The sequence below is a fragment of the Colletotrichum karsti genome (assembly GCF_011947395.1).
Source record: "Colletotrichum karsti strain CkLH20 chromosome Unknown Scaffold10, whole genome shotgun sequence".
NCBI lineage: Eukaryota > Fungi > Ascomycota > Sordariomycetes > Glomerellales > Glomerellaceae > Colletotrichum > Colletotrichum karsti.
In genome coordinates, this window is record NW_024065910.1 from 521,112 (window position 1) to 542,136 (window position 21,025).

The 21,025-nt window shown below is 55.7% G+C and overlaps 8 protein-coding genes across 8 annotated transcripts; 4 read left to right on the forward strand and 4 right to left on the reverse strand.

The window, feature by feature from the left end:
- Positions 1 to 875: 875 nt before the first annotated feature.
- Positions 876 to 1,697, forward strand: CkaCkLH20_04002 (GTP-binding protein rab2; the record flags this gene model as incomplete). Its single annotated transcript, XM_038886721.1, has 1 exon — positions 876 to 1,697. The coding sequence occupies one exon, from the start codon at positions 876 to 878 to the stop codon at positions 1,695 to 1,697; it is 822 nt and encodes a 273-aa protein (XP_038747971.1).
- Positions 1,698 to 2,108: 411 nt separating this feature from the next.
- CkaCkLH20_04003 (protein o-mannosyl transferase) lies at positions 2,109 to 4,447 on the reverse strand (the record flags this gene model as incomplete). The annotated part of the gene is made up of 3 exons (XM_038886722.1): positions 2,109 to 2,752; positions 2,807 to 4,241; positions 4,313 to 4,447. 3 exons carry the CDS (start codon positions 4,445 to 4,447, stop codon positions 2,109 to 2,111), a joined length of 2,214 nt encoding a protein of 737 aa, XP_038747972.1.
- Positions 4,448 to 6,675: 2,228 nt separating this feature from the next.
- On the forward strand, positions 6,676 to 8,543 carry CkaCkLH20_04004 (chy and ring finger domain-containing protein; the record flags this gene model as incomplete). The annotated part of the gene is made up of 3 exons (XM_038886723.1): positions 6,676 to 7,495; positions 7,556 to 7,683; positions 7,734 to 8,543. The coding sequence occupies 3 exons, from the start codon at positions 6,676 to 6,678 to the stop codon at positions 8,541 to 8,543; spliced, it is 1,758 nt and encodes a 585-aa protein (XP_038747973.1).
- A 375-nt stretch (positions 8,544 to 8,918) lies between these two features.
- CkaCkLH20_04005 (uncharacterized protein) lies at positions 8,919 to 9,258 on the reverse strand (the record flags this gene model as incomplete). Its single annotated transcript, XM_038886724.1, has 3 exons — positions 8,919 to 8,987; positions 9,040 to 9,117; positions 9,178 to 9,258. The coding sequence occupies 3 exons, from the start codon at positions 9,256 to 9,258 to the stop codon at positions 8,919 to 8,921; spliced, it is 228 nt and encodes a 75-aa protein (XP_038747974.1).
- A 541-nt stretch (positions 9,259 to 9,799) lies between these two features.
- Positions 9,800 to 13,231, forward strand: CkaCkLH20_04006 (uncharacterized protein; the record flags this gene model as incomplete). The annotated part of the gene is made up of 3 exons (XM_038886725.1): positions 9,800 to 9,920; positions 9,970 to 11,998; positions 12,052 to 13,231. The coding sequence occupies 3 exons, from the start codon at positions 9,800 to 9,802 to the stop codon at positions 13,229 to 13,231; spliced, it is 3,330 nt and encodes a 1,109-aa protein (XP_038747975.1).
- Positions 13,232 to 13,472: 241 nt separating this feature from the next.
- CkaCkLH20_04007 (60s ribosomal protein l3) lies at positions 13,473 to 14,299 on the reverse strand (the record flags this gene model as incomplete). Its single annotated transcript, XM_038886726.1, has 2 exons — positions 13,473 to 13,887; positions 14,046 to 14,299. The coding sequence occupies 2 exons, from the start codon at positions 14,297 to 14,299 to the stop codon at positions 13,473 to 13,475; spliced, it is 669 nt and encodes a 222-aa protein (XP_038747976.1).
- A 1,500-nt stretch (positions 14,300 to 15,799) lies between these two features.
- CkaCkLH20_04008 (NmrA-like protein) lies at positions 15,800 to 17,020 on the reverse strand (the record flags this gene model as incomplete). Its single annotated transcript, XM_038886727.1, has 6 exons — positions 15,800 to 16,059; positions 16,114 to 16,402; positions 16,502 to 16,544; positions 16,606 to 16,817; positions 16,865 to 16,935; positions 16,987 to 17,020. The coding sequence occupies 6 exons, from the start codon at positions 17,018 to 17,020 to the stop codon at positions 15,800 to 15,802; spliced, it is 909 nt and encodes a 302-aa protein (XP_038747977.1).
- Positions 17,021 to 19,181: 2,161 nt separating this feature from the next.
- CkaCkLH20_04009 (ligninase H2) lies at positions 19,182 to 20,948 on the forward strand (the record flags this gene model as incomplete). The annotated part of the gene is made up of 3 exons (XM_038886728.1): positions 19,182 to 19,653; positions 19,711 to 20,441; positions 20,493 to 20,948. 3 exons carry the CDS (start codon positions 19,182 to 19,184, stop codon positions 20,946 to 20,948), a joined length of 1,659 nt encoding a protein of 552 aa, XP_038747978.1.
- Between the last annotated feature and the right edge of the window lie 77 nt (positions 20,949 to 21,025).

A 21,025-nucleotide genomic window follows, 5' to 3' on the forward strand; every position in this document is an offset into this window, starting at 1 on the left:
CAACTGACTGACTGCCTCAGTCCGCTGCTATTGCTAAGGCGACTGCTGGTTTGCTCTGGCAGTTAGATGTCCAGTAGGTACCTCTCAGGATGGTTCCTGCCAGCCACCACCCTTCCCGTCAGCCATCCTCTTGTCAGGTCGGCGGCAGGGCTCTCATTTCCTTATCACCAAGCACTTGCGTCACTGATAACACCATGCCCATCCCTGCCTCCCACCTCACTCCCTGGTCGTCGGTCCACATTTTAATTGGGGCTCTGTGGTCTCCTGGCACAAGGGCCCCATCTTAAACATCATCCAGCGTGATACCTCGCCTTTTCAGTCCTCTCCATTGAATGCTCCGTCACCCAGGAGCAGGAGCTTTCCAACAGGTCTTCTTTTTGGATACGCATTTCCATCCTTCACCGCAATCACCAACACACACAGCCGTATCTGCAGAATTCCCCTGGAACGGGAGACCCCGAGAACAGACGACGAACGAACGACGCGGGAACAACTCCAAACCCGCTCCCGCTCTCGCTCGCCTCGACCCTTGCTCGTCATTGTCAGCAAGCCAGGCCTTTTTCTGAACACGTGCTCCGACCAAACCACCCGATAGCTAGTGCTCTGAAGCTTCCCCGACATCAGACCAACCAGCGAAACACACCCGTCCATCCAACATTCGAATCATCATTACCTTTAACCTCGACGGAGACCCGGGGGCACGACACCGAAAAAATATCAGAGACACACGCAGACAAACACAAACCACAGACCCTTCCGAAAATCCCCATCCCCTCTTCCAATTCCTCCCTTTTCCCGCCCCCCTCCCGTGGCGTACGCAAAAACGCACATACGCTCAACGCACACGCACATATCACGGAACCAACCCAAGTGCCATGTCGTCTCCACCATGGGACTACATCGCTAAACTCGTCTGCATCGGCGACTCGGGCTGCGGCAAGTCCAGCCTCACCATCCGCCTCTGCGAGGGCCGCTTCTCCCCCCACCACGACGTGACCATCGGCGTCGAGTTCGGCTCCCGCATCGTCCCCGTCGGGCCCCCCAAGAACCAACCCGCGCCCCGTCCGCCGCCCGCCCAGCGCCCGGCCTCCCAGAGGACGAACGACTCTTCGACCTCCTCCGCCGCCGCAGCTGCCTCCCCGAACGGCCTCCCCGAACCCCCGCGCCTCGCCCCGGAGCCCGTCGACCCGGACGCCCCCCAGAAGCACATGAAGCTCAGCCTGTGGGACACGGCCGGCCAGGAGACGTACAAGTCCGTCACCCGCTCCTACTTTCGCGGCGCCAGCGGCGCCCTCCTCGTCTTCGACCTCTCCCGCAAGCAGACCTTCCAGCACGTCACCGACTGGCTCAACGACCTGCGCCAGATCGCCGAGCCCGACATCGTCGTCATCCTCGTCGGCAACAAGGCGGACCTGACCCAGGAGGCCGACAACAAGCGCGAGGTCACCCGCGAGGAGGCCGAGGACTGGGCCCGCAAGAACGGCGTCCTCGAGTACGTCGAGACGAGCGCCAAGAGCGGCGAGAACGTCGAGAAGGCCTTCATGAGGGTCGCCGAGAGGATATACAACAACATCCAGGCCGGCAAGTACGACCTCAACGACCGCCGCTCCGGCGTCAAGGGGCCGGCCGCCGGCGGGAACAAGCAAGTCAGGTTAGGCGGCGACGGAAACAAGGGATCGGGTGGCGGCTGTTGTTAGGCAGGGCCCTTTCCATCAGGTGGGACAAAACAACCAAACGTACACGGGAAGGACAGTGATACCCAAGGTCAGGTCATCAGCAAGTATGAGTTTTGAATGACTTCTCTCGTCCATCCTTGTACTAGTACTATAATTGTAATACGCGTTCACGCTCACGCATGGCATACGGGCCTCGGCTGGCTGGTACATCAAAAATAACAAAGAAACGGTTTCATGTTGCATTATATACGGAAGCCTCTTCCGCCTTCTTTCTTCCACTACGTGACCCAAGCTCTAAAGTCCGTATGCTGCCGCTTTTCTTTCGCCATATCCTTACAAAGAGTTGGGTAGAATGAATCTTTTCTCGTCATTCCAAGTACAAGGTCCAACCATGGACCGTCTGATCCACCTTAGATTTCCACGAGAGTAACTTTAGTCGGACATTCTCCAGGTGTCGAACCACTTCATGTAGCTGTACTGCTTGTTGGGGCCCGTCATGCCGAAGCAGATGGGGCTGAAGAGGATGTAGAGGCCGATGATGGTGACGTAGAGGGCGCCGTAGACGCCGTACTGGATGGCCTGGTTCTTGTTGCGCAGGAACCAGTCGGCCAGGAAGCCGAAGGTGAGGATGGCGAAGTAGAGGGCCGGGTAGTAGTGGTGGACGTAAGTAACACGAGCCATGACGATGAAGGGCAGGTAGTGGAGGACCCAGCCGGCGACGGGGTACGCTCCGGCGTAGTGGATCTGGTCGAGCTCCTTCTCGCTCAGGTCGTCGTAGCCACGCTGCCAGCGGACAAGGTACCAGACGGCCACGAGGCCGAAGACGCCGAGGGCGGCGGTGGTGCCCCAGTAGACCAGGGGGTTGCCGAGCAGGAAGTACTTAACGATGTTGTCGTCCCAGCCGCACATGCGCAGGCCGACGTGCAGGATGGGCCACTGCCACCACTGAGATGCAAGGTCGTCCTGCTTGTCGGGGTCGGGAACGAGCGCGTTGTTGGATGTCATCATGGCGACGTTGAGGTGGATGAAGTCGTGGATGAAGGGAGACTTATAGCTTCCGGCGTCGGCAGGGGGCACTATGTTCGAGTTAGCAATGGGATTCTCGAGGGGTTACGCCGATAGTGACTTACGCTTGTCGTTCCAGTGAGCCTCGACGTTCCAGTGGGTGTAAGTGTCCTTGGGGTTGTTGGTCTTGGTGCAGGTGACCTCGATCTGCTTGAAACCCCACTGAGGCAGGTTCACATTTCCAGCGCGGAGGTAGCAGCCGAGGACGGGGTGTCTGAGGCGGAAAGCGGTGGTCAGAGTGCGAATACGGCTGCGATCGCGCGAGGCGACATCACGAACGACCTCAACCTTCCAGTGGTCCTTGTCATCACCAATAGTCAGGTTGCCGTAGGAAGAGACCTCCTTGTCAGCCTTGGTGATGGGAGCAGCGATCTCGTGAGAATGGAGGTTGCGGCCAGTCTGGGCGTGGATCAGACGGATGGTCTCGCCGTCAGCGATGAAGCGGGGAGGAGCCTCGGCGTCGTAGTCCTGGTCGTGGCGGTTGGGGTAGAAGAACCAGTCGTTGTTGGCGTCTTTGTGGTGGTAGCAGGTGACCTGCTGCTGACCAGAGCCCTCCGGGTAGGTCTGAACGTGAGAGTGAAGCAGACCACCTCCATATCCCATGTTCTTGATCGTGGCGCGCGAACCGTAGGCGATCTCGAGAGGGCTGTTCTTTCCGACCTCGGTACCCTTGAGGTTGGCCTGGAAGAGGGAGCTCATCTGGGCGTCACCGGGGCCGGTGTGGTCCAGGATGGCAAAGTGCATCGCGAAGGTGAGCATGTACACGAGGAACGGGAGTATGATGAGGCCGACCACGCGGGCAGCAACATGGGCACCCAGAGTGGTAACAGGCATTCGAATATCTCCGAACTTGTTCCACAAATCCTCAATGGTGTACAGACCAACGAGAGAAGTGACGAACAGACCGACAAGCTTGACACTGCAGACGCAGCCAATGCTGAGACCGGTCATGAACAGCCAGAAGAACCATTCGGGCTCGAAGGAGTTGTGGCGCTGGTTATGGAACTTGGACCAGCAGAGTACTGTGGCAAAAGTTCCGCAGAGCAGCATTGAGTCGAGGAGGATGAAGCGGCTGATGGTGGTGTAGGAGTTGTCGCAGAGGACCATCAGGGTGACGAGCCAAACGGCGGGGCGTCTCAGCTTCAGTTCGCGGGCGGTGAAGTAGGCCATGGGGACGCAGACGATGCCGAAGAGAGCGTTGAAGGCTCTCATGAAGGTGTAGTCGACATCCTCGGGGTATTTCTCGCCAGACTTGAACTCGAAGGATCCATTGTAACCGGCGAGGACTCCAGAGAGACCGACGAGCATCTTGCCCAGGGGCGGGTGAACGTCGAAGTAGTATTCATGCTTGATGTAGTGGCTTCCGAACTTGCCAAAGTGTGCCTCGTCCCAGGTGACAATATCGCTAAGGCCAATCTTCCAGAGGCGGGTGAAGAGTGCGACGGCCGTGAAGATGAGGGGGGCGATGACAACCTCCCACTCGTCGAGGAAGGAGGTTTGCTGGAAGGCCAATCGTCAGCATGCAGCTCGCGGGCGCGGACGAGGCATGGTGCAAAACAGGAGCTGCTTACCTTCTTGGCGTATTTCTTCTTATCATCGACTTCAGGGGCAGCCGTGAGGGGAACTGCCTGGCCCTGGGGCGCGGCTCGTCGTCTGACGCCATCGCCGACGTCTGCGCCGGACGCGACGACTGTTTTCTCGGCCATGTCTGCGCAGAACAACGTCAGCAAACGGCGAGAATGAGGGTATCTGGAATGCTGAGGCAGCCGACTTACTGAGTCTGACAGACGGAAAAGCCGAAGTCTTGACGAACGCGGTTTAGGGGGGTGTGTGGTAGTGAGGACGAGAGAGTCAAGCTCCAAGAACAGGAGCTCTGAGCTTTCCGCGTTAAGGATCGGACGAGTCAAGACTAAAAAAAAAAAAAGTGTAAAAATAAATAAAAAAGTAGGACCTGAAATTCCCCGGTTGGAGAAATCGGTAAGAAGGTACCGCAGAGGCGAATGAAGCAGCAACTCAATCAGTGAATGCCGTGCTTCCGGGGCCTTGGGATATCCAGCTCTTCATCAAAAAGAAGGTGAAGTTGCTGCTACGGTAGGAGGGACCGGAGATCAGATTCAGGACAGCTGAAGCGAAGGGAATCATCCAATTAATATGGACCTGGGCAATGAGATGACGGGGGAATTTCTGGTGAGGACTGCTAAATCGGGAGCTGGGCTGGCTAGGTAGGAGCGCCCCCTTGCGGAACACGAAATAAATGCCACCTATGCACCAACCGACACGGTATCCCTCCCTTCCAGACCAACCCGCACTTTACGCGAAGCCAGTTCCTGGGCACCGGCCGGTTGATTCCGAGGATGCTATTGGGTGATGACAGGAAGCTCGACGCCTGGAGGATGGGGACACGCATTCCGCTTCTCGATGGAAGGGCCTGAATGGTCTGAATGGCCCCTAAGGGGTCCGACATGGCCCCTCCATCATTGATCAGAACCCCCCCTGCCCCCACAGCTGCCTCCCCCTAAAGTCCCCACGGTGCATCGTCGCCCGCTGTGTGATCAGCCTCCTATATCGAGCATCCTTCCAGGCTGCATCTAGGATTCGAACGTTGCACTTGAGATGTGCATTTGAGAGGTGATGATATTTTGTAGTGGCGTTATTGAGTTCTGTCTTCTACCGGAGCTGAGCTAACAGCTATGCTTCTCCTCTACGCCTCACCTTGCTCACTAATACCTCCTACCTTAGTCTCAAGCTACAACGGGGTAGCCGTCATCATCCACCTCCGTTCGAAGCTGGCACCAGGCACAAAGAGCACACAGGCCAACGCCCACGTAAGAAGCGTCAGAAGCACAATGTCTTGTCTTCAGGTTGACAGCTGTGGCTCCCAAAGCCGCTCTTAGCTCTGACGGCGCTAACCATTCCGGGCCGGTGGGTGGAGCCCCTGTTTTCGGACCCAACCGGGAATGCCAGTGCGCATCTCCCATCCACCGCGTGTCTTCCTTGCCCGTACGGTACCCGTACCTTACGGTGCAACGCAGAAATCGGCGGTGGGTGGGCTCATGACCCGGATGTGTTCGTGGATGGTTACTTATGAAAAAAAGCGTCGAGATAAAGTGGTGAATGGCGGACAGACGAAGAAGAAAAAGGAGGACGGGTCTCTCGATTGCTTCTTTTCTCAGGTTCCCCATATCTCATGCTGTCTTAGATAATCAGGCACCATCTTGCCTGAGGAACACCTCACCCGACTGGCGGTGTTCTTCACTCTCTGGAAAAAAAAGGGGGTCATCGCCTGTCCCGGACCCGGCGCGGCCAATCAGCCCCGCCCGTCCAGCCTCTGCAAGCCGCATGCGGCATCGCCAGTTAGGCCCATCACATGTCTTTTGTCCTTTCCCGTCCGCTCCGTACAGCTCCCGACTCCCCTCCCGGTCATGTCTGGGTTGATCTGTCAAATCGAATTCGCTAGCGACTCAATCGTCCCCATTGCGGTGCAGATTTCGACTCTCCGACACTTGTGCTAGACCTTGTCCCAGGCCTCAAGTCGTCCTCTGTCTGGTCTTGGCCTGACTTAGCTTACCGCACTGGATTCTCCACTGCGTCCACTCCTCCGAACGCCGCCGCCGACGACAGCCAGCGGACTACAGGTCGAGACCATCTTATGTCATCTCTTCTGCATCCAATCGACCGGGACCGTACCACCACCGCCCAGCACCTCCGCCGACACTACTACCACCACCTTCTTATTCCTGCCGCCACGGCCACCACCACTACCACCGCAGCCATATTGTATATCTTGTCCGAGCTTCCCCGACCTCTCTGCGCTCCCCCTCCTTCGCAAACTTCGCCCTGAATGAGCGCAGAGCCGAACATACGAGTGTCACTTTCTGCGTAGCCAGCTCGGCTTTTCGAACTGAAACTACCTCAGCAGACTACCCATTCCCAAATGCCTTCATTGGTCTCCAATCTCATCATCAATCCAGTCCTCCGGCAAGCACGCCGCTTTTCTGAGATTTCGAGACGAGCACCCGTCCCCGCAGGGAACCCCTCCTCCGACAGCGTCGCCGTCGCAAGTGACACGGAACCTTCCGTCCCCCGGCACGCGACCGATGCGCCTCCAGCTCTAGACTCACCTTTACATCGACATCTCGAAGAAACATCCTCGCCGATTTCCGTCGAACCAGAGCAGCCCCTGGTGCCTCCACCACCTGCGCCTGCGCCTACCGAATCCCCTCCTATGACGATTCCGATGCAAGTACCCACGAGTGTGGCCCTGCCGGCCGACGATGGCATGGGCGCATTGCGCAAGCGCCTCATCAGCATTCAGACCGAAGAAATACCGGCCGAGGAAAAGGCCAAACGAATGCACGAGGTTCTGATGGAGAGCTACCGCAAGTCTCGGATTGCTCCCCTCCCAGCCGATTCGGCCGTCGAGTCTCTACCACAAGGCGCGGCGTGGCAAGAATCACTGCCAATAGGCCCGGGGCCACTCGACTCTTTGAAGTTTTGGAACCATAAAGTGGGCGAGCCTTCGAACCGTCCGGAGCCGGTCTACTTGAATGATGAAGATCTTCGGCCGACCTACGCCCCGCCGAAGCTCACAATGAGAGACAAATCCGACGGAGAGATGGTACTCGGTTGCCAACACTACATGCGCAATGTCAAGCTGCAGTGCTCGACCTGCCAGAAGTGGTACACTTGTCGATTTTGTCACGACAGCGTGGAGGACCATACCCTGATAAGGAAGGAGACCAAGAACATGCTCTGTATGCTGTGTTGGACTCCCCAACCAGCGTCAGATACTTGCGGTTGCTGTGGCGTGACAGCAGCCCGCTATTACTGTAACGTGTGCAAGCTGTGGGACGACCACCCGGCCAAGGGCATTTATCACTGCGACGAATGTGGCATTTGCAGGAAGGGAAGGGGTATTGGGAAGGACTTCTTCCACTGCAAGGTAATTTTACCATCATTGAGCCTCACGAACCGTCACTGACCAGCCCTTAGAAATGCTGCGCATGCATCTCAGTATCAATCCAACACTCGCACAAGTGCATCGAGCGCTCGACCGACTGCGATTGTCCAATTTGCGGCGACTATCTGTTCACCTCTCCTAAACCGGTCGTGTTCATGCCTTGCGGTCACAGCATTCACTCAAGATGCTACGACGAACATTTGCAGCGGTCATACAAATGTCCTATTTGCAACAAGAGTTTACTGAACATGGAAAGTCAATTCCGCCAGTTAGAACTGGCCATCCTGAGCCAGCCAATGCCACCGGAATTTCGGGACACTCGTGCCACTGTCCTTTGTAATGACTGCAGTGGACGAAGTTCGGTGCCCTATCACTGGTTGGGCCTCAAATGCGCCATCTGCACCTCGTACAACACCGTCGAACTGCAAATGAGTGGAGGCAGGCAAGGAGCTCCTTCCACGCCGGCAGTTCCCGGCCAGGCTCAGCCCAGCCCGGCAGCCGCTGAGGCTGCTGCCCCCACTGGGGCCAGTCAACCTACTCTGAGTGGTCGGCGAAGACATTCGTCTCACGCTGGACCAGAGGCACGAATGGTGGCATTGAACCGACTGACTAGGGCAGGTGACCAAACACCTGGGCCGGGTTCGCTTCCCACCTTTGCTCCATTCCTCGTTGAAGAGGATGAAAACGAAATGGACATACTTAACCTTTGGCGTAGGGACCAGAGGCAGGACGAGGAGGAGGAAGAAGAGGAGGAGGAGAGTGAGTCTATGTCGACTGAAGAGGAAGAGGATGACGATGAGGACGATGAAGATGATGATTTCATGCTCATCGGTCATCGTTGATCGAGCGGTGTTTTTATCATATGACGAATCATGAAGCTTGTCTGCCAGATTGTGGGGCAACACAAAGAACGGCGCAAAGGGTATGTGAAGGTATCATAGTCTGGACATACGGGTATCATAGGTCATGGTTTGACAGGCGGGCATAGTGTTCGGTTGGATACGGATGCTGGCGTTTTAAGTAGGATGATTTTACTGGCCTGGAGCGGGATACTGAATTTGGTAAACCCGCGGATACTGGGTATTAAGTTTCCATAATAGTAGAATGTGATACTGAGCAAGACCCAAAGCCAAAGAACGCCGTCCAATGATCACTCCCATCCTGTCCGTTTCCCTGCATCATAACCGTCATAACGAGGACCCTGGGGGTATGTAGTGTTATCTGCGTCGCGAAGCAACCTGAGCATCGACCTCCTGAGCCTCCTTTCTCAGCTCTTTGACAACGGTCTAATAATGCGACGTGAGCTAAAGTCTCCCCAGAGTTCATCTATCCACTTACGGCGAGAGCTTCAGGGTTGACGCCGTTCTCAATCATGGAGATGCAGATAGAGAGTGTGCGGCGGTCCAGGTGACAGTTCTTCACATGCAAACCGTTAGCATGAAGTCCCAAAGGCGAGGCATGACTGGCCCAACTAACGAGGATGACTGAGATTTCGTGGAGGATGTCGACGGCTTGCTGTGCAGCAGCCTGCTTGCCGGTTCTATCGTCGACGGGCATTTTGGACGACTGCAATCCTCGGTCTCGAATTCTCGCCGATGGTTCGTCCAGAGTGGAGGATGAGACGGACGGCTGCACACTCGGTGGAGTGGATGAGGTTCACTTTGGGCCGTGAGTGGAAGCGGGGCACCACTTCGGCGCCAAAACGCGTCCGACGCGCTGGGACAATGGAACAAAGCCATAGTGCAGGGATTAGCTGGTTCAAAGTGGGCAACTACCGGAAATGGGCGTCGCACTCGCGCTGAGAGCCGCGACGAACCGAACTTTTTCACTTCTCAGTCTCAATCGCATGTCTTAACCGTCACATATCGTTATGACACCAATTTTGCTGCGATCGCCGGCATTTGCTTCTTGACGCCTGCTTCTTTTTGGATCTTATTTCCCATCATCAGGCAGCCGTATGGTCCATGATCGCACACCGTCCGACCGACTCCGATCATCACCACCCTTCGCATGATGCAACACACGCCGTCACTTTCTCACGATATGCTCAATTTCTCACGGACACATAGCTTGGATCTAAGGGAAACAACTGGGTCTAATGGCTGACGAACGGGAGGAGACCAGCCGCTTGTACGGCCCTCCGAGAATCACAATCATCCCTCATGAAGGTCTTGAGGCAGGACCGCCTCAACTGCACGCGAGTCGTCTTCCGAGTCAGCGTACGTCAGCCACCGACGCCTTGATCTCACGATGCTAACGCCTCGACAGCTCAAGCACTCCGCATCATCCAGCCTTTGGAGGCGTGGTACCCTCCCACTCGTTCGACGGAGACCGCGCCGGCATCGACGGTTTTTGATTCGCAGCGAGTGCAGAGACGATGGCTATTCAACGCCCACCCGGAAGCTTTCATAGGCAGCTCCGAAGCCACCGGCTTTTTAGCCGAGGGCCTCTCTCAGATCATGCAGCCCGAAGCTGCAGCCCCCTCGGCGCAGCCGCTCATGGCCATCAGCCAGATGGCGGACGTTAGCAACCACACCCGCGTCCATCCGGTTCCTGTGCTCGCCATGGCCACGGGCGAGTCGGGTGAGCTCCTTCGGCTTTCCAAATTGAACGAGACGAAATGGCAGTGGGGCGAGCACGAGAATCCCAGCTTACAGCTATTGAACGTCGATCAGCAGGACAGGGAGGAAACAGTACTTTGGTCAAGCGACGGTGCCCCTATTCAACAGATCAAGCCCGCGCTCAGTCTGGTACGATTCGAGCCTACACGATGGCTTCTCATTCAGAAGAGGACATCGACCACGATACTTCAACCGGAATACCACCGAATCCCAGTCTCGGAGCGTCCGCCAGGGATCGCCAGGGCTATCGAACGCCCCTCCCGAGTCAACCCGAAGCCTATCTTGACCATCACCTCAGAACAGACGGGAGGTTTTGCCCACTCCGACGTTTCGTTCAGGTACGGATCTCAACGGAAACCTCCACAACTTGCCATCATCGACGAGTGTGGCTACTACAGTGTCTGGGATATCAAGGGCCGAGACATGGTAGGTTCCACCAGCAAGCGTGCGAAGCTGAGACACTGCGGCCACATTGAACTGGGTGTCACGGATCAACTGCCAGACGAAGACTCGCCAGCTTTCCGCTCAGAGCCTCATGGTGTGTTGTGGATCGGCCCCGCCGGTATGGGCGTGGACCTCTGGGACGTTCACTCCATCGAGGAGCTCAACACTGAGAACGACCTGGCTGCTCTCACTGCGCTGTCTAAGAAGCTCCTGCTGTGGAATCGCACTCGGTTCGAGGTGATCGACTTAAAAGATCCAAGTTTTCGAAAAACCTTGCCGGTACTGAAGACGAATGAAGCGGATTACATTCTCGACGTAAAGCCGAATCCTGTGAACAGAACTCAGGTGATTGTTCTGACAACATCAGCGTTGTTCTGGATTGAAACTTCATCCGAGGCAGCTGCTGGGTACAAGACGGGCGATATTTCCACACTTCAGTCATTCGCACATCTCAGGGGCTCAGATGCCGACAGTCTCAAGCTTACGGTTCACCATAGAGGACATGAACGGGGCAAAGAGACTTGTATCGCATACCTCTACTCTGAGAAGTCTCCGGAAGTCGAGCTGTTTTGGCTTTCCGTGCCCGAGGAGACCGGGCTACCACAATTCCAGCATTACATGATGAGGGTTGAAAATGGGTCTACCGACAGGCCGCTTAAGATGCACACGTTGTGCCCTACTCCAGCCCGCTTCATGCCGGAGTCATCAGATTCGGACGCCGGTCTAGGTGCGGAGTACCGGAATCGCGAAGTCGGATTCCAACAGCTCTTCATCCTCGGAAGGGACCTTGGTATGAACCAAACGCTCATGGCCTTTTCATCCGCCCGGGATCTTGAGGTCGTCCCTCCTGACAACAGTCGTGACTGGTCAAAAAATGCCCAGAGGCGAGCGCACCGGAAAAGAAGGAAGCAGTTCCTTCACTACATCGGCGACACATTCGTGGTTCCGGATGGCCTGGGCGACATGGACGAGCTGGTACAGCGTCGCGCCAATCGGTACCAGGAAATATTGGAACAGACTCGGGATGTTAAAGACGAACAGATCCAGCAGCGGTGGCCACGAACTCATAACTTCGACCTATTTGCATCCCGTATTGCTGTATCGATCGACTCGATCATCGAGGCTGCTGAGACCCCTAATATCGAGCGCCCTCTTTCCGTATTCGAAGCCATCTACGAGGCGACGATGAACTGCCTGGAGACCGAGGGCGGTTACATTCCTTTGCACACTTTGTAAGTCTGAAACGAAGCGGAAGAGACATGTGCAGCTCGCTAACGGTTAAAAGGCACGAATACGAAGTAGCTTTCGAAGCGCCTCCGATGGACGGAGAGGCCATAGCAGCATGGGACTCACGTCTCCAGGAGCTTTTTGCCACGTACGATCAACGAATCGTTGCCCAACCATTTGCAACACACCTTTTACGGGGTGCCGACACAACCACCCCGTTGGCAGACATTCGGCACCAACTCGAACAGCTTTGGGGTACAGCCGACCTCAACCCGCGAGCACATCACTCCCGCAGCGTCGTCCTCGCCGAGACGGCCGAAGCCATCGCTAGATCCCTTTTCGGTGTCGCCGTTCTCGACGAGAAGCTTCTGACAGTTGAAGACGAGCCCGCCACCTGGGTCCCAACACCACCCGACCTACCACCACAGCAATCAAGCCAGCGACTTTCCATGTCCAGCCAGAGATCCTCGCTCGGCAGTCAACGACTCTCCATGTCTCCTCTTAAACCACGAAATTCAATGTCCCCAGTCAAGGCATCCCGTGTCACAATGTCGCCAATCAAGCCCAGACTCTCCATGTCACCCCTGAAACCCCGCGGCTCAATGTCCCCAGCAAAACACTCCTCGCAGCCCTTCTCATCCTCGAACCCCTTCTCCTCAAACCCTTTCTCCTCCTCCGCACCCCAATCCTCAGCCGCCGCCTCCCGAGACACCGCCGCCGCCGCCGCCGAGGCCGCATCGACAGCCCTCTCGCGCCTGAGCATGCTCGCCGCAGACATCAACACGACAGACGCCCCGGCCCGCCAGCACTCCGTCCTCTCCTACTGGCCCGCCAAGCGCGGCGTCCCCACAGACGACTACGTCTCCTCCGTCCTCGCCTCCTCCACCAAACACATCGACGCCATCAAGGAGCGCCGCGAACGCGTCGAATCCCGCCGCCGCAAGCGCAAGTCCCAGCTCTACGGCGGCAGCTCGCAGGCGCCCGTCTCCTCGCAGGGCGGCGGCGGCACCACGCAGGACGAGATGGAGGACTCGGAACCCGCGACGCAGCCGGAGCCCGCGACGCAGCCCCTGCCGAAGCTCGCGCCGCCCGTCATCGAGTCCAGCCAGTTCTCGCCCGTGCGCTCGTCGCAGCCCGTCATGTCGTCACAGATACCGCAGGTCATGTCGCAGCCCCTCGCCGGACGACACGGGATGCGGTCGCCCAAGAAGAAGGGGAAGAGGAAATCCGGGTTCTAAACAGCGGCGGTTGGAACGGGTGGCGATCGTCTTTTTTGGTGCAGTGTTGTTTATATTTTTCCAGGTCATTATTAGCGTGTGTGTTTTTCTATGCCGTAGCGCTAGGCTTGTTGGAGATACCAGAATACCCCCCAGTTCTTTCTCTTTGGAAACCGTCCTTTTCCTCCCTCCCAATCCTTCGTGATCACCGTGAACAAACATTACCCATCTACCTCCACCGCCGCCAGTCTTCACCTCCTCATCACTGCCGTCCCCCGATGCCCCCGCCGACCTGGTTGATCCCGGTGCCCTTGAGCTTGTGGTCCCCCGGGTTGGCGGCGGCCTCGTAGATGATATTCGTCGGGGCGCGGCCGAGCTGCATCCACTCGCCCTTGAAGCCGAGGTAGCTGACGTGTGTCTCGTCCTCGTCGCCGTCGGAGAAGTTGTCGACGAAGAAGAGGGTCAGGCGCTGGACGCGGCCGAAGAGGGCGCGCTTGACGGGGATCTCCTGGACCTGGGCGGTGCGCGAGAGCTCGAACTCCTGGGTCGCGGAGGCGTCCTCGGCCGTGGCGAAGTCGAGGTCGTCGCGGTTGATGAAGACCTTGAGCGTGCGCGGGGCCGAGGGGGAGTCGGAGGTGCGCAGGAGGAGGGCGTGGAGTTTTACCTGGCCGGTGAAGCTGGCGTTTTGTGTTAGTGTGTTGTGTTAGAGAAGGCAATTTGTGGTGCGAGGGATGATGAGGATGAGAGTTGGTGTGAGAATGAGATTTCATTGAAAACGGGATCTGAGGCGTGATGCATATTTATACGAAATGAAAAAAGAAGGGGTTGGACTCACGGGACGTTGACCAACAACTGCTCGTCCGCATCACTAACAACCTCGGGCTCGGCCTCGAGCCGCTCGGCCCAGGTCTTCTTGACGACGGCCTTGGCGCTGCCGATCTGCGACTCGTTGAGGGCCGTCACATCGTCGAAGTTGACGTGGCCGTAGAGGGAGTGCTGAAGGGCCGGGGTGATGTCGTCCGAGTGGTCGTGCTCGTCATGGCCGTGGCCGCCGTGGCTGTGGTCGTGTTCGTCGTGGCAGTGGGACATTTTTTGGTGTGTGGTGGGTTTGGAGGGGTAATGAGGGGTTCTGTACGCTCTTGGATTCGAGACTCTGGATGATTGCGAGTGAGGGTTGTGATATGGCTTCTCCCGGGTATATGTAAGTTGACGATGAGATGAGAAGATTGAGGAATGATGAGTGAGTGTATGAGTGAGGTGTGGTGGAGGATCTTGAGTCTTTGTTTGATGGAGCTGGGGAGAGCTGGGGAGATGCAGTGACAAGCGGACCCCGCCATCCGCGAAAGGTTGGAATGCGAGCTTCTGATTGGCTGATTTGCCACATATGCTCCAAACGCTCCCCTTCAGCGCCATCATCGACAAGACACATATCAAGTAATTGGAGTCTTTCTGTTATTCAACAAGGTATTATGTCACGTAAAATGATCCTTTTAAAGGCGTTGTTAATCCCACGCCATTATCCGATTTCGAAGAATCTACCATTGTCAGGCTTGATTGCCAGGCTTTCTCTTGCTTGGCTAGCTGCAGACGGTTCGGTTCTTTCGTGGTCATCCTATTTTGCTGGAAGCCCAGCTTGGAGACACTCCAATCTTAGGCATTTATCGTCCCTGTTGTCCTTCATTCATTGCAGCTTATACGAGTTATCCCTCGTCCCTTGGTTACTCACCTGCCAACCACATCCACGGAACCGATGTTGGCGAGACGGCCGTTTCGACTGGCGTGGCAGAGCTGGCAGAGTGATGAACCAGCAACGAGCGGTTCGAAAACGAGTATAACTCAAATGATCATCTGCATCCACTGACGGCGACTTCTGTTAAAAAGCCTATGCGCGGGTTCCACAATTTATACCGGAATTCACAGTGTTATATCTCATCTGGACTTCATCTGCATCTTACAGATGAAATGTTATCGCTCTCAACAAACTGGACCAAGGTTTTCCAACATGTCCAAGTGTGTTTGATGTTCAATCCGCCAATGGTATCTAGGTATTCCCTGGAGTTCGTAGTGTCTACTTGGCCAAAAAGTCTTCATGACCGTTGTGTCGGGGACAGCCCGTGACCGATATTCGTCACCACGTCGGACTTGGATTACCGAAGTCAGTACTGTCTGTGCAAATACCGGGGGAAGGATAAATGAGGTGCTCTAAATAGTGAGGAGGTGGATCGTCAGGAAATCCCAATCCATGTTGCTCGTCCTTCACCGTTACCATCAAGGCATGCCATACTTCAATGCGATGCGAGCACATCGTTCTCTAGAGGTGTAAAAGAGCAAACACTGCTACTTCTGGTGTTTGATTCTGTTCTGCAGGTATACGGAACGTGATACCTGAGGGAGACGTTAAGTTGAGTGTCCGGGAGCATAAACATCCGATACCTCCCTCTACAAGGTCGCCTCATCTGAGGCATTGACTAGAATGGTCCTGGCTTGTCAAAAGCGGATAAAGGCCCACTCCATATTGTCTTGTTGAGGAAGCGGACTTAGTCACACAGACCTAGTTCTTATATACTTCCTCAGGACTACCGGTAGAGCTCAAAGTTTGTCTTCCCAGACTTGCGCCAAATACCTCCTAGCATCCGTGAACTGAATATGCGGAAGCAGATTGTTCCACTCTTCCGACACGTTCCACGAGCCATTGATCGTGGCCTTCAGAAAGTTCAGACTCGCCAACTTAGACAGCTCCTCCTTCCGACCCTCAGGTACTCCAGCGTGCTCGATGAGCGGGTACCACGACGTAGTCAACCTGCCCGCTTCGACCGCTTCCTCGTCCACCGTTTCCACCACGAAGGGTCCTGAAAAGTGTCAGTTGCCGACATCAAGCTCCCGAATAATCGAGAAAATCTCACCCCTGACGCTCTCCCCGAGCCGAATTAACTCATTCACCGTGAGCCTTGAACCACAAATCCCTCCGACACGCGGCCACTCCCCCTCAAACTCCACTGCCTCGGCCACCACCGCCGCGATGTCCTCCACAGTCGTCAGGGTAATCGTATGGTCTCCAGCCCCGGGCTGAATCGCCCTGCGAGCTTCGAAGTCGACGTACATGCGTAGCGGCTCGAAGTGCGTGGCCGTCTTGTGCGGATACGCAAACTCGTTTGTGAAGATGCCCGTCTGGAAGAGGGAATACTCGAGGACCTTTCGGAACACATGCGTCAGCGTTCGAGGGAAGTCGGGTCAGCCGGGATACCCGTTCTTGCCTTCGTGTCTGTTCAAAGCTTCGAGGTACTCTCTCACGTCGTCCTTGAACTCGAACATGGCCATGCCGTTGTAGTTGCGGCTGTAGAGATTTCGAGTCAACGCAGGATTCTATGTTCATGTCAAGTGTCTCTTCTACTTACCCAGCATACTCGGCGGGGGCGAAACGACGCACTCCGGCTTCGACGGCGGCGTCGATGAGGTTCTTCTGCCTGCGGGCGACTGTGGCAGTGTCTCTCGCTGAGAAGAAGCACAGTAGGACGTCAGTGCCGCGTAGGATATTGACTAGGTCGGACTTATTGTCGTAATCGGCATGTTTCCAATGGATGCCGTTCTCATCCACCGAGTCAACCTCCTTTTATCTCTTCAGTATCATCTACCGGCTGAGGATTTCTCACTGACCTGGCTTGTAAGTGAAGTTACACGGTGTTTCTTCTTTTCCAGGATGGCGTCGATTACCACGCGGGCAATCGCTATTACACGTTAGGACCCTCGTGCTGGCCGACTTAGTTGGGTTATCTTACAGGAAACTCCGCCCGCCACGGTAACTTGAACCATGATGATTGGTCCCGTCAATTTGGGTCAACTAGGCGTCGTTTGCTTCTTGGACGTGGACTGTCGTGCAGGACGAGGCCGTCGTTGCGGATTGCTGGTGAGGAACGGCCTTTGAGAGAACTATAGTTTGGACCACTGTGCTACATAAGGGGTTATTACATTCGACAACGCGAGCGTATTCACGAGAAAGTGTAAACTCCGCCGCTTCTCAACTCCGCGTCACAAAAGTCCGCAGTCACTCAACTCCGCAGTTCTTTGCAAAGCTTCTAGTGAAACCGAAACCGAGATCACTGGCGGATCGAAAGCAGCGGTTACAATGCAACATAATGTTAACCAGATGGGGTACTTCACTGAGGGAGGCCTTACGTCCGCATGCAATAGTATACATGGCCGACGGGGACATAGCACGAGTCCTTCTGAGGCCGAATGGCCAAGATGTACCATTGGTAGCTTCTGATCTCGGAGTCCCCGGAGTTGTCACCTACGGCGGGTCAAATCTATCATAGGATAAATTTCCATGACATTGGAACCGAGTAAGATGAGTTAGTTGTCAAGCGCGAAAGCGTATAGACAACAGGTTAGCTCTATTGCAGATGATTGATCGCATAAAGAGACGGTCTACATCTACAGCTGTAACTCGTTGTTCTACCTTAATGCAAGAAATGAGATCCATGGGGTTAGTCGTCAAGATACTGCGGTTCAACCTACACAGTCATGTAGTTTCAATAGCTAGGAGATTGACAAGCCATCGTCAGGCTGCTTCTCATCATCAGTCAACTTCTTTAGGAGTAGAAAGCACTGGTGATTTCCTCCAGAATCGATCGCCACACTCCCTCAACAGCGACCCTTTGGAAACAGTTCCCGCCCCGAAGTTTGAGAGACAAAGACCGCCATCAACGTATCTGTAACGAAAGATGATGCTTGAAATCCCACCCCAAAGCACCATCCAGAGGGAAAGATCAAGTGTATAGATGCATGCCGTGGACCGGACCGCTTCCACGACTCTGGCGATATAACCCTCCTTTGAGTGTCAAGCTGTCACAGACGACCATACCCATCGGGAAACTCGGGATCGTGTCTGCTCTTCCATAGGTAAGCCAATGAGGGGGCGTCTTCGCTCGGGCTGGCGGGCGTCCCGTTTCAGGGGAATCCGAACATTAATCTGGCTGTGTGGGACTAAAAAAAGACTATTATTGTTGCACAGAACATCGGATCAGCCACCAAAGGCTTATGTACGTGCGGTTCTTACGCTAAGAGCGGTTCCCCTTTTCTTCATCGGTCTGCTAGTCCGGAACACTCTTAGGCGCGTATCTAACCTGATAGCTAGTCTGATCACACATACAGATGTCTGTCAAGAGTCAATCAGTCAGTCAGACCGTTGCTGAGTGCACGGGTAGGAATGACAAGTGCGCGACGTGATGTGGGCATCTTTGGCAACTGTCACATATCTTATCATGCACGAAGAGCTGAGCATGTCAACATCTCATCACGGCCAGAAGACGCATCTGCCATTGCTCATATCACGGCCAGGAATTCAACTCATTAGAATTGTTCTCAAGACAACAGAAACGCCCCATAGCCAACAATGACGATGTTCAATTTTACAGCTCCATGGGTTAGTGCAAGCCATCCACAGTTCTCGACGACGCCTCGTAGGCTATGCAACGGCAGCAGCTGGCAGCCACAAGCACGATCGAGTTTCACGTATCGAACAGAAGCGAAGCTGAGCAAGATCGCAACCGATGCCCGGAACCTCAGTCTTCCGCCCGGCTCAACGCAGCCGTAGTGCCAAAGGATACGATAAAGTCGTCGAACACCACACGGCGCCGTGGTTATGGCCGGCGTCAACGTGCATCAGGATCTTTTGATGCGATCCCATGCTAGCTCCGGTTCACGGCTCTCCTCCACCCGACTTTGAAAAGACGAAGTGGTTTCGCATCGTGCGCTCGGAACCAGAAACTGAAGTTATTCGCATCACGACTCAGCATATAAGGTGTCAGCGACTCCCGCAATCATGTATATGCTTCTCTTCAGGACACAGCGGCTTCAAGCTCCCGTCTCTCTACATTCGTTCATCCCCAAGACAACTTCTGTCTTCTACACTTTCGCTTTTAATATCACATTCGTTTCTGAATAACCCGCCAGCTGGTCTCGCTCTTTCATCATGCGCGTTTCCATCCTCACCGCAGCCCTCGTGGCAACCCCCGTTCTCGGCTACCCCGGCATGAAGAACACTTTCGCTGAGATCGCGGCCCGTCAGGGCAAGTCCGACGGCGGCAAGTCGACCGAGATCATTGGGGACCTCGCGACGCTCGACGACTCGAAGCTCACGCCCGTTGGCAAGAACATCAAGCAGCTCCTGTCTGGTTCTGGCAACGCTGAGAGCGATGAAGCTTACTCTTCCGGCAAGAAGAGATCCGCTCCCATCCATCCCAGAGACTACGGTTACGGAGGTGGTGGCGGTGCGCCTTCTGGTGGCGGCGGCGCTCGCCCGGCTCCAGGCGGTGCCCCACCTGGTCCTGGTCGAGGTGCTCCTCCGGTCCCGGGAGGTGGGCCCTACGGCGGCACTCCTCCCGCACCCGGTGGCGGTGCCCCACCTGCTCCCGGTGGTGGCAAACCTCCCGCCCCTGGAGAAGGTAAGCCGCCAGGCCCAGGCGGTAGTCCTCCACCTCCCAATAATGGCGCATGCCCAGCCAAAGATACACCAGCATGTGCTGCCGACATCTGTTGCATCTGGAAGTATATCGCAGACGACCTCGCAACCACTTTCAAAGGTGAATCCGGCCGCTGCACTGACTACGCTCGTGCAGCCATTCGTCTTGGTTTCCACGATGCTGCTGGTTGGTCCAAGGGAACCGGAAACCTCGGTGGAGCTGACGGGTCGATTGTTCTGTCCTCCTCTGAAATCTCGCGCGTCGAGAACAAAGGTTTAGAAGAAATCGTCGAGCAAACTAAGACATGGTACAACAAGTATAAGCAATACGGAATCGGCATGGCGGACCTCATCCAGTTCTCCGCAAATGTCGCTACGGTTGTTTGTCCGCTAGGTCCTCGTGTTAGGACTTTTATAGGACGAAAAGATTCATCAGTTGCCGCTCCTCCCAACCTCCTTCCGGACGTCAATAGCCCAGCTGATACCCTGATCGACCTGTTCAACAACAAAACCATCAGCTCTTATGGCCTTATTTCGCTCATAGGTGCGCACACAACCAGTCAACAACGCTTCGTTGACCCTTCGCGCGCCGGCGACCCTCAGGACAGCACCCCTGGTGTGTGGGATGTCAAGTTCTACTCGGAAACCATTGGCAACGCTCCGCCGCGCGTGTTCAAATTTAATAGCGATGTTGCACTGTCCAAATACCCCAGCACCAGCGGCCAGTTTGCTGCTTTCGCCGGTCCCGGTGGCCAGGCTGCGTGGAACGCGGTAAGTACATCTCGTTTGTTTCTTCCATGAACCATGCTGACTTTTTATCAGGCGTACGCCCACGAATACGTTCGTCTTTCTCTCCTGGGTGTGTACAACATCAACGACTTGACGGAATGCACAAAGGCACTTCCCGCACGGTGGGCTCCATCCAGCTTCACCGCTTCTGACCAGGGCAACGTCGACACCTGGGTTGCCAGCAAGGGCCCCGTTCCCAAGATTCCCGATCAGATCAGAGGAGGAAAGCCCATCGGACCTCCTCCACCACCATCTGGTCCCGGAGGACCAGGTAACGGTCCTGCTCCTCCAACTGCAAAGGGTGGTGCCCCTGGAGGGCAGTATGGCAACGGCGGCGGTTCTCCTCTCCCGGCCGGAAACGGTCCCTCTGCTTCCCCCAAGGGTAATGCGCCTGGGGGACAGTATGGCGGCGGTGGTCCGTCTCCCCCGGCCGGCAACGGTCCTTCTGCTCCTCCAAAGGGCGGCGGCGGTAGTGGCTACGGTTACTAGAGAGGGCAATCCTTGAGTGATCAGGACATCAGAGTATCTATTTAATGCCCACGGGAAGACAACAAAATATATCTATA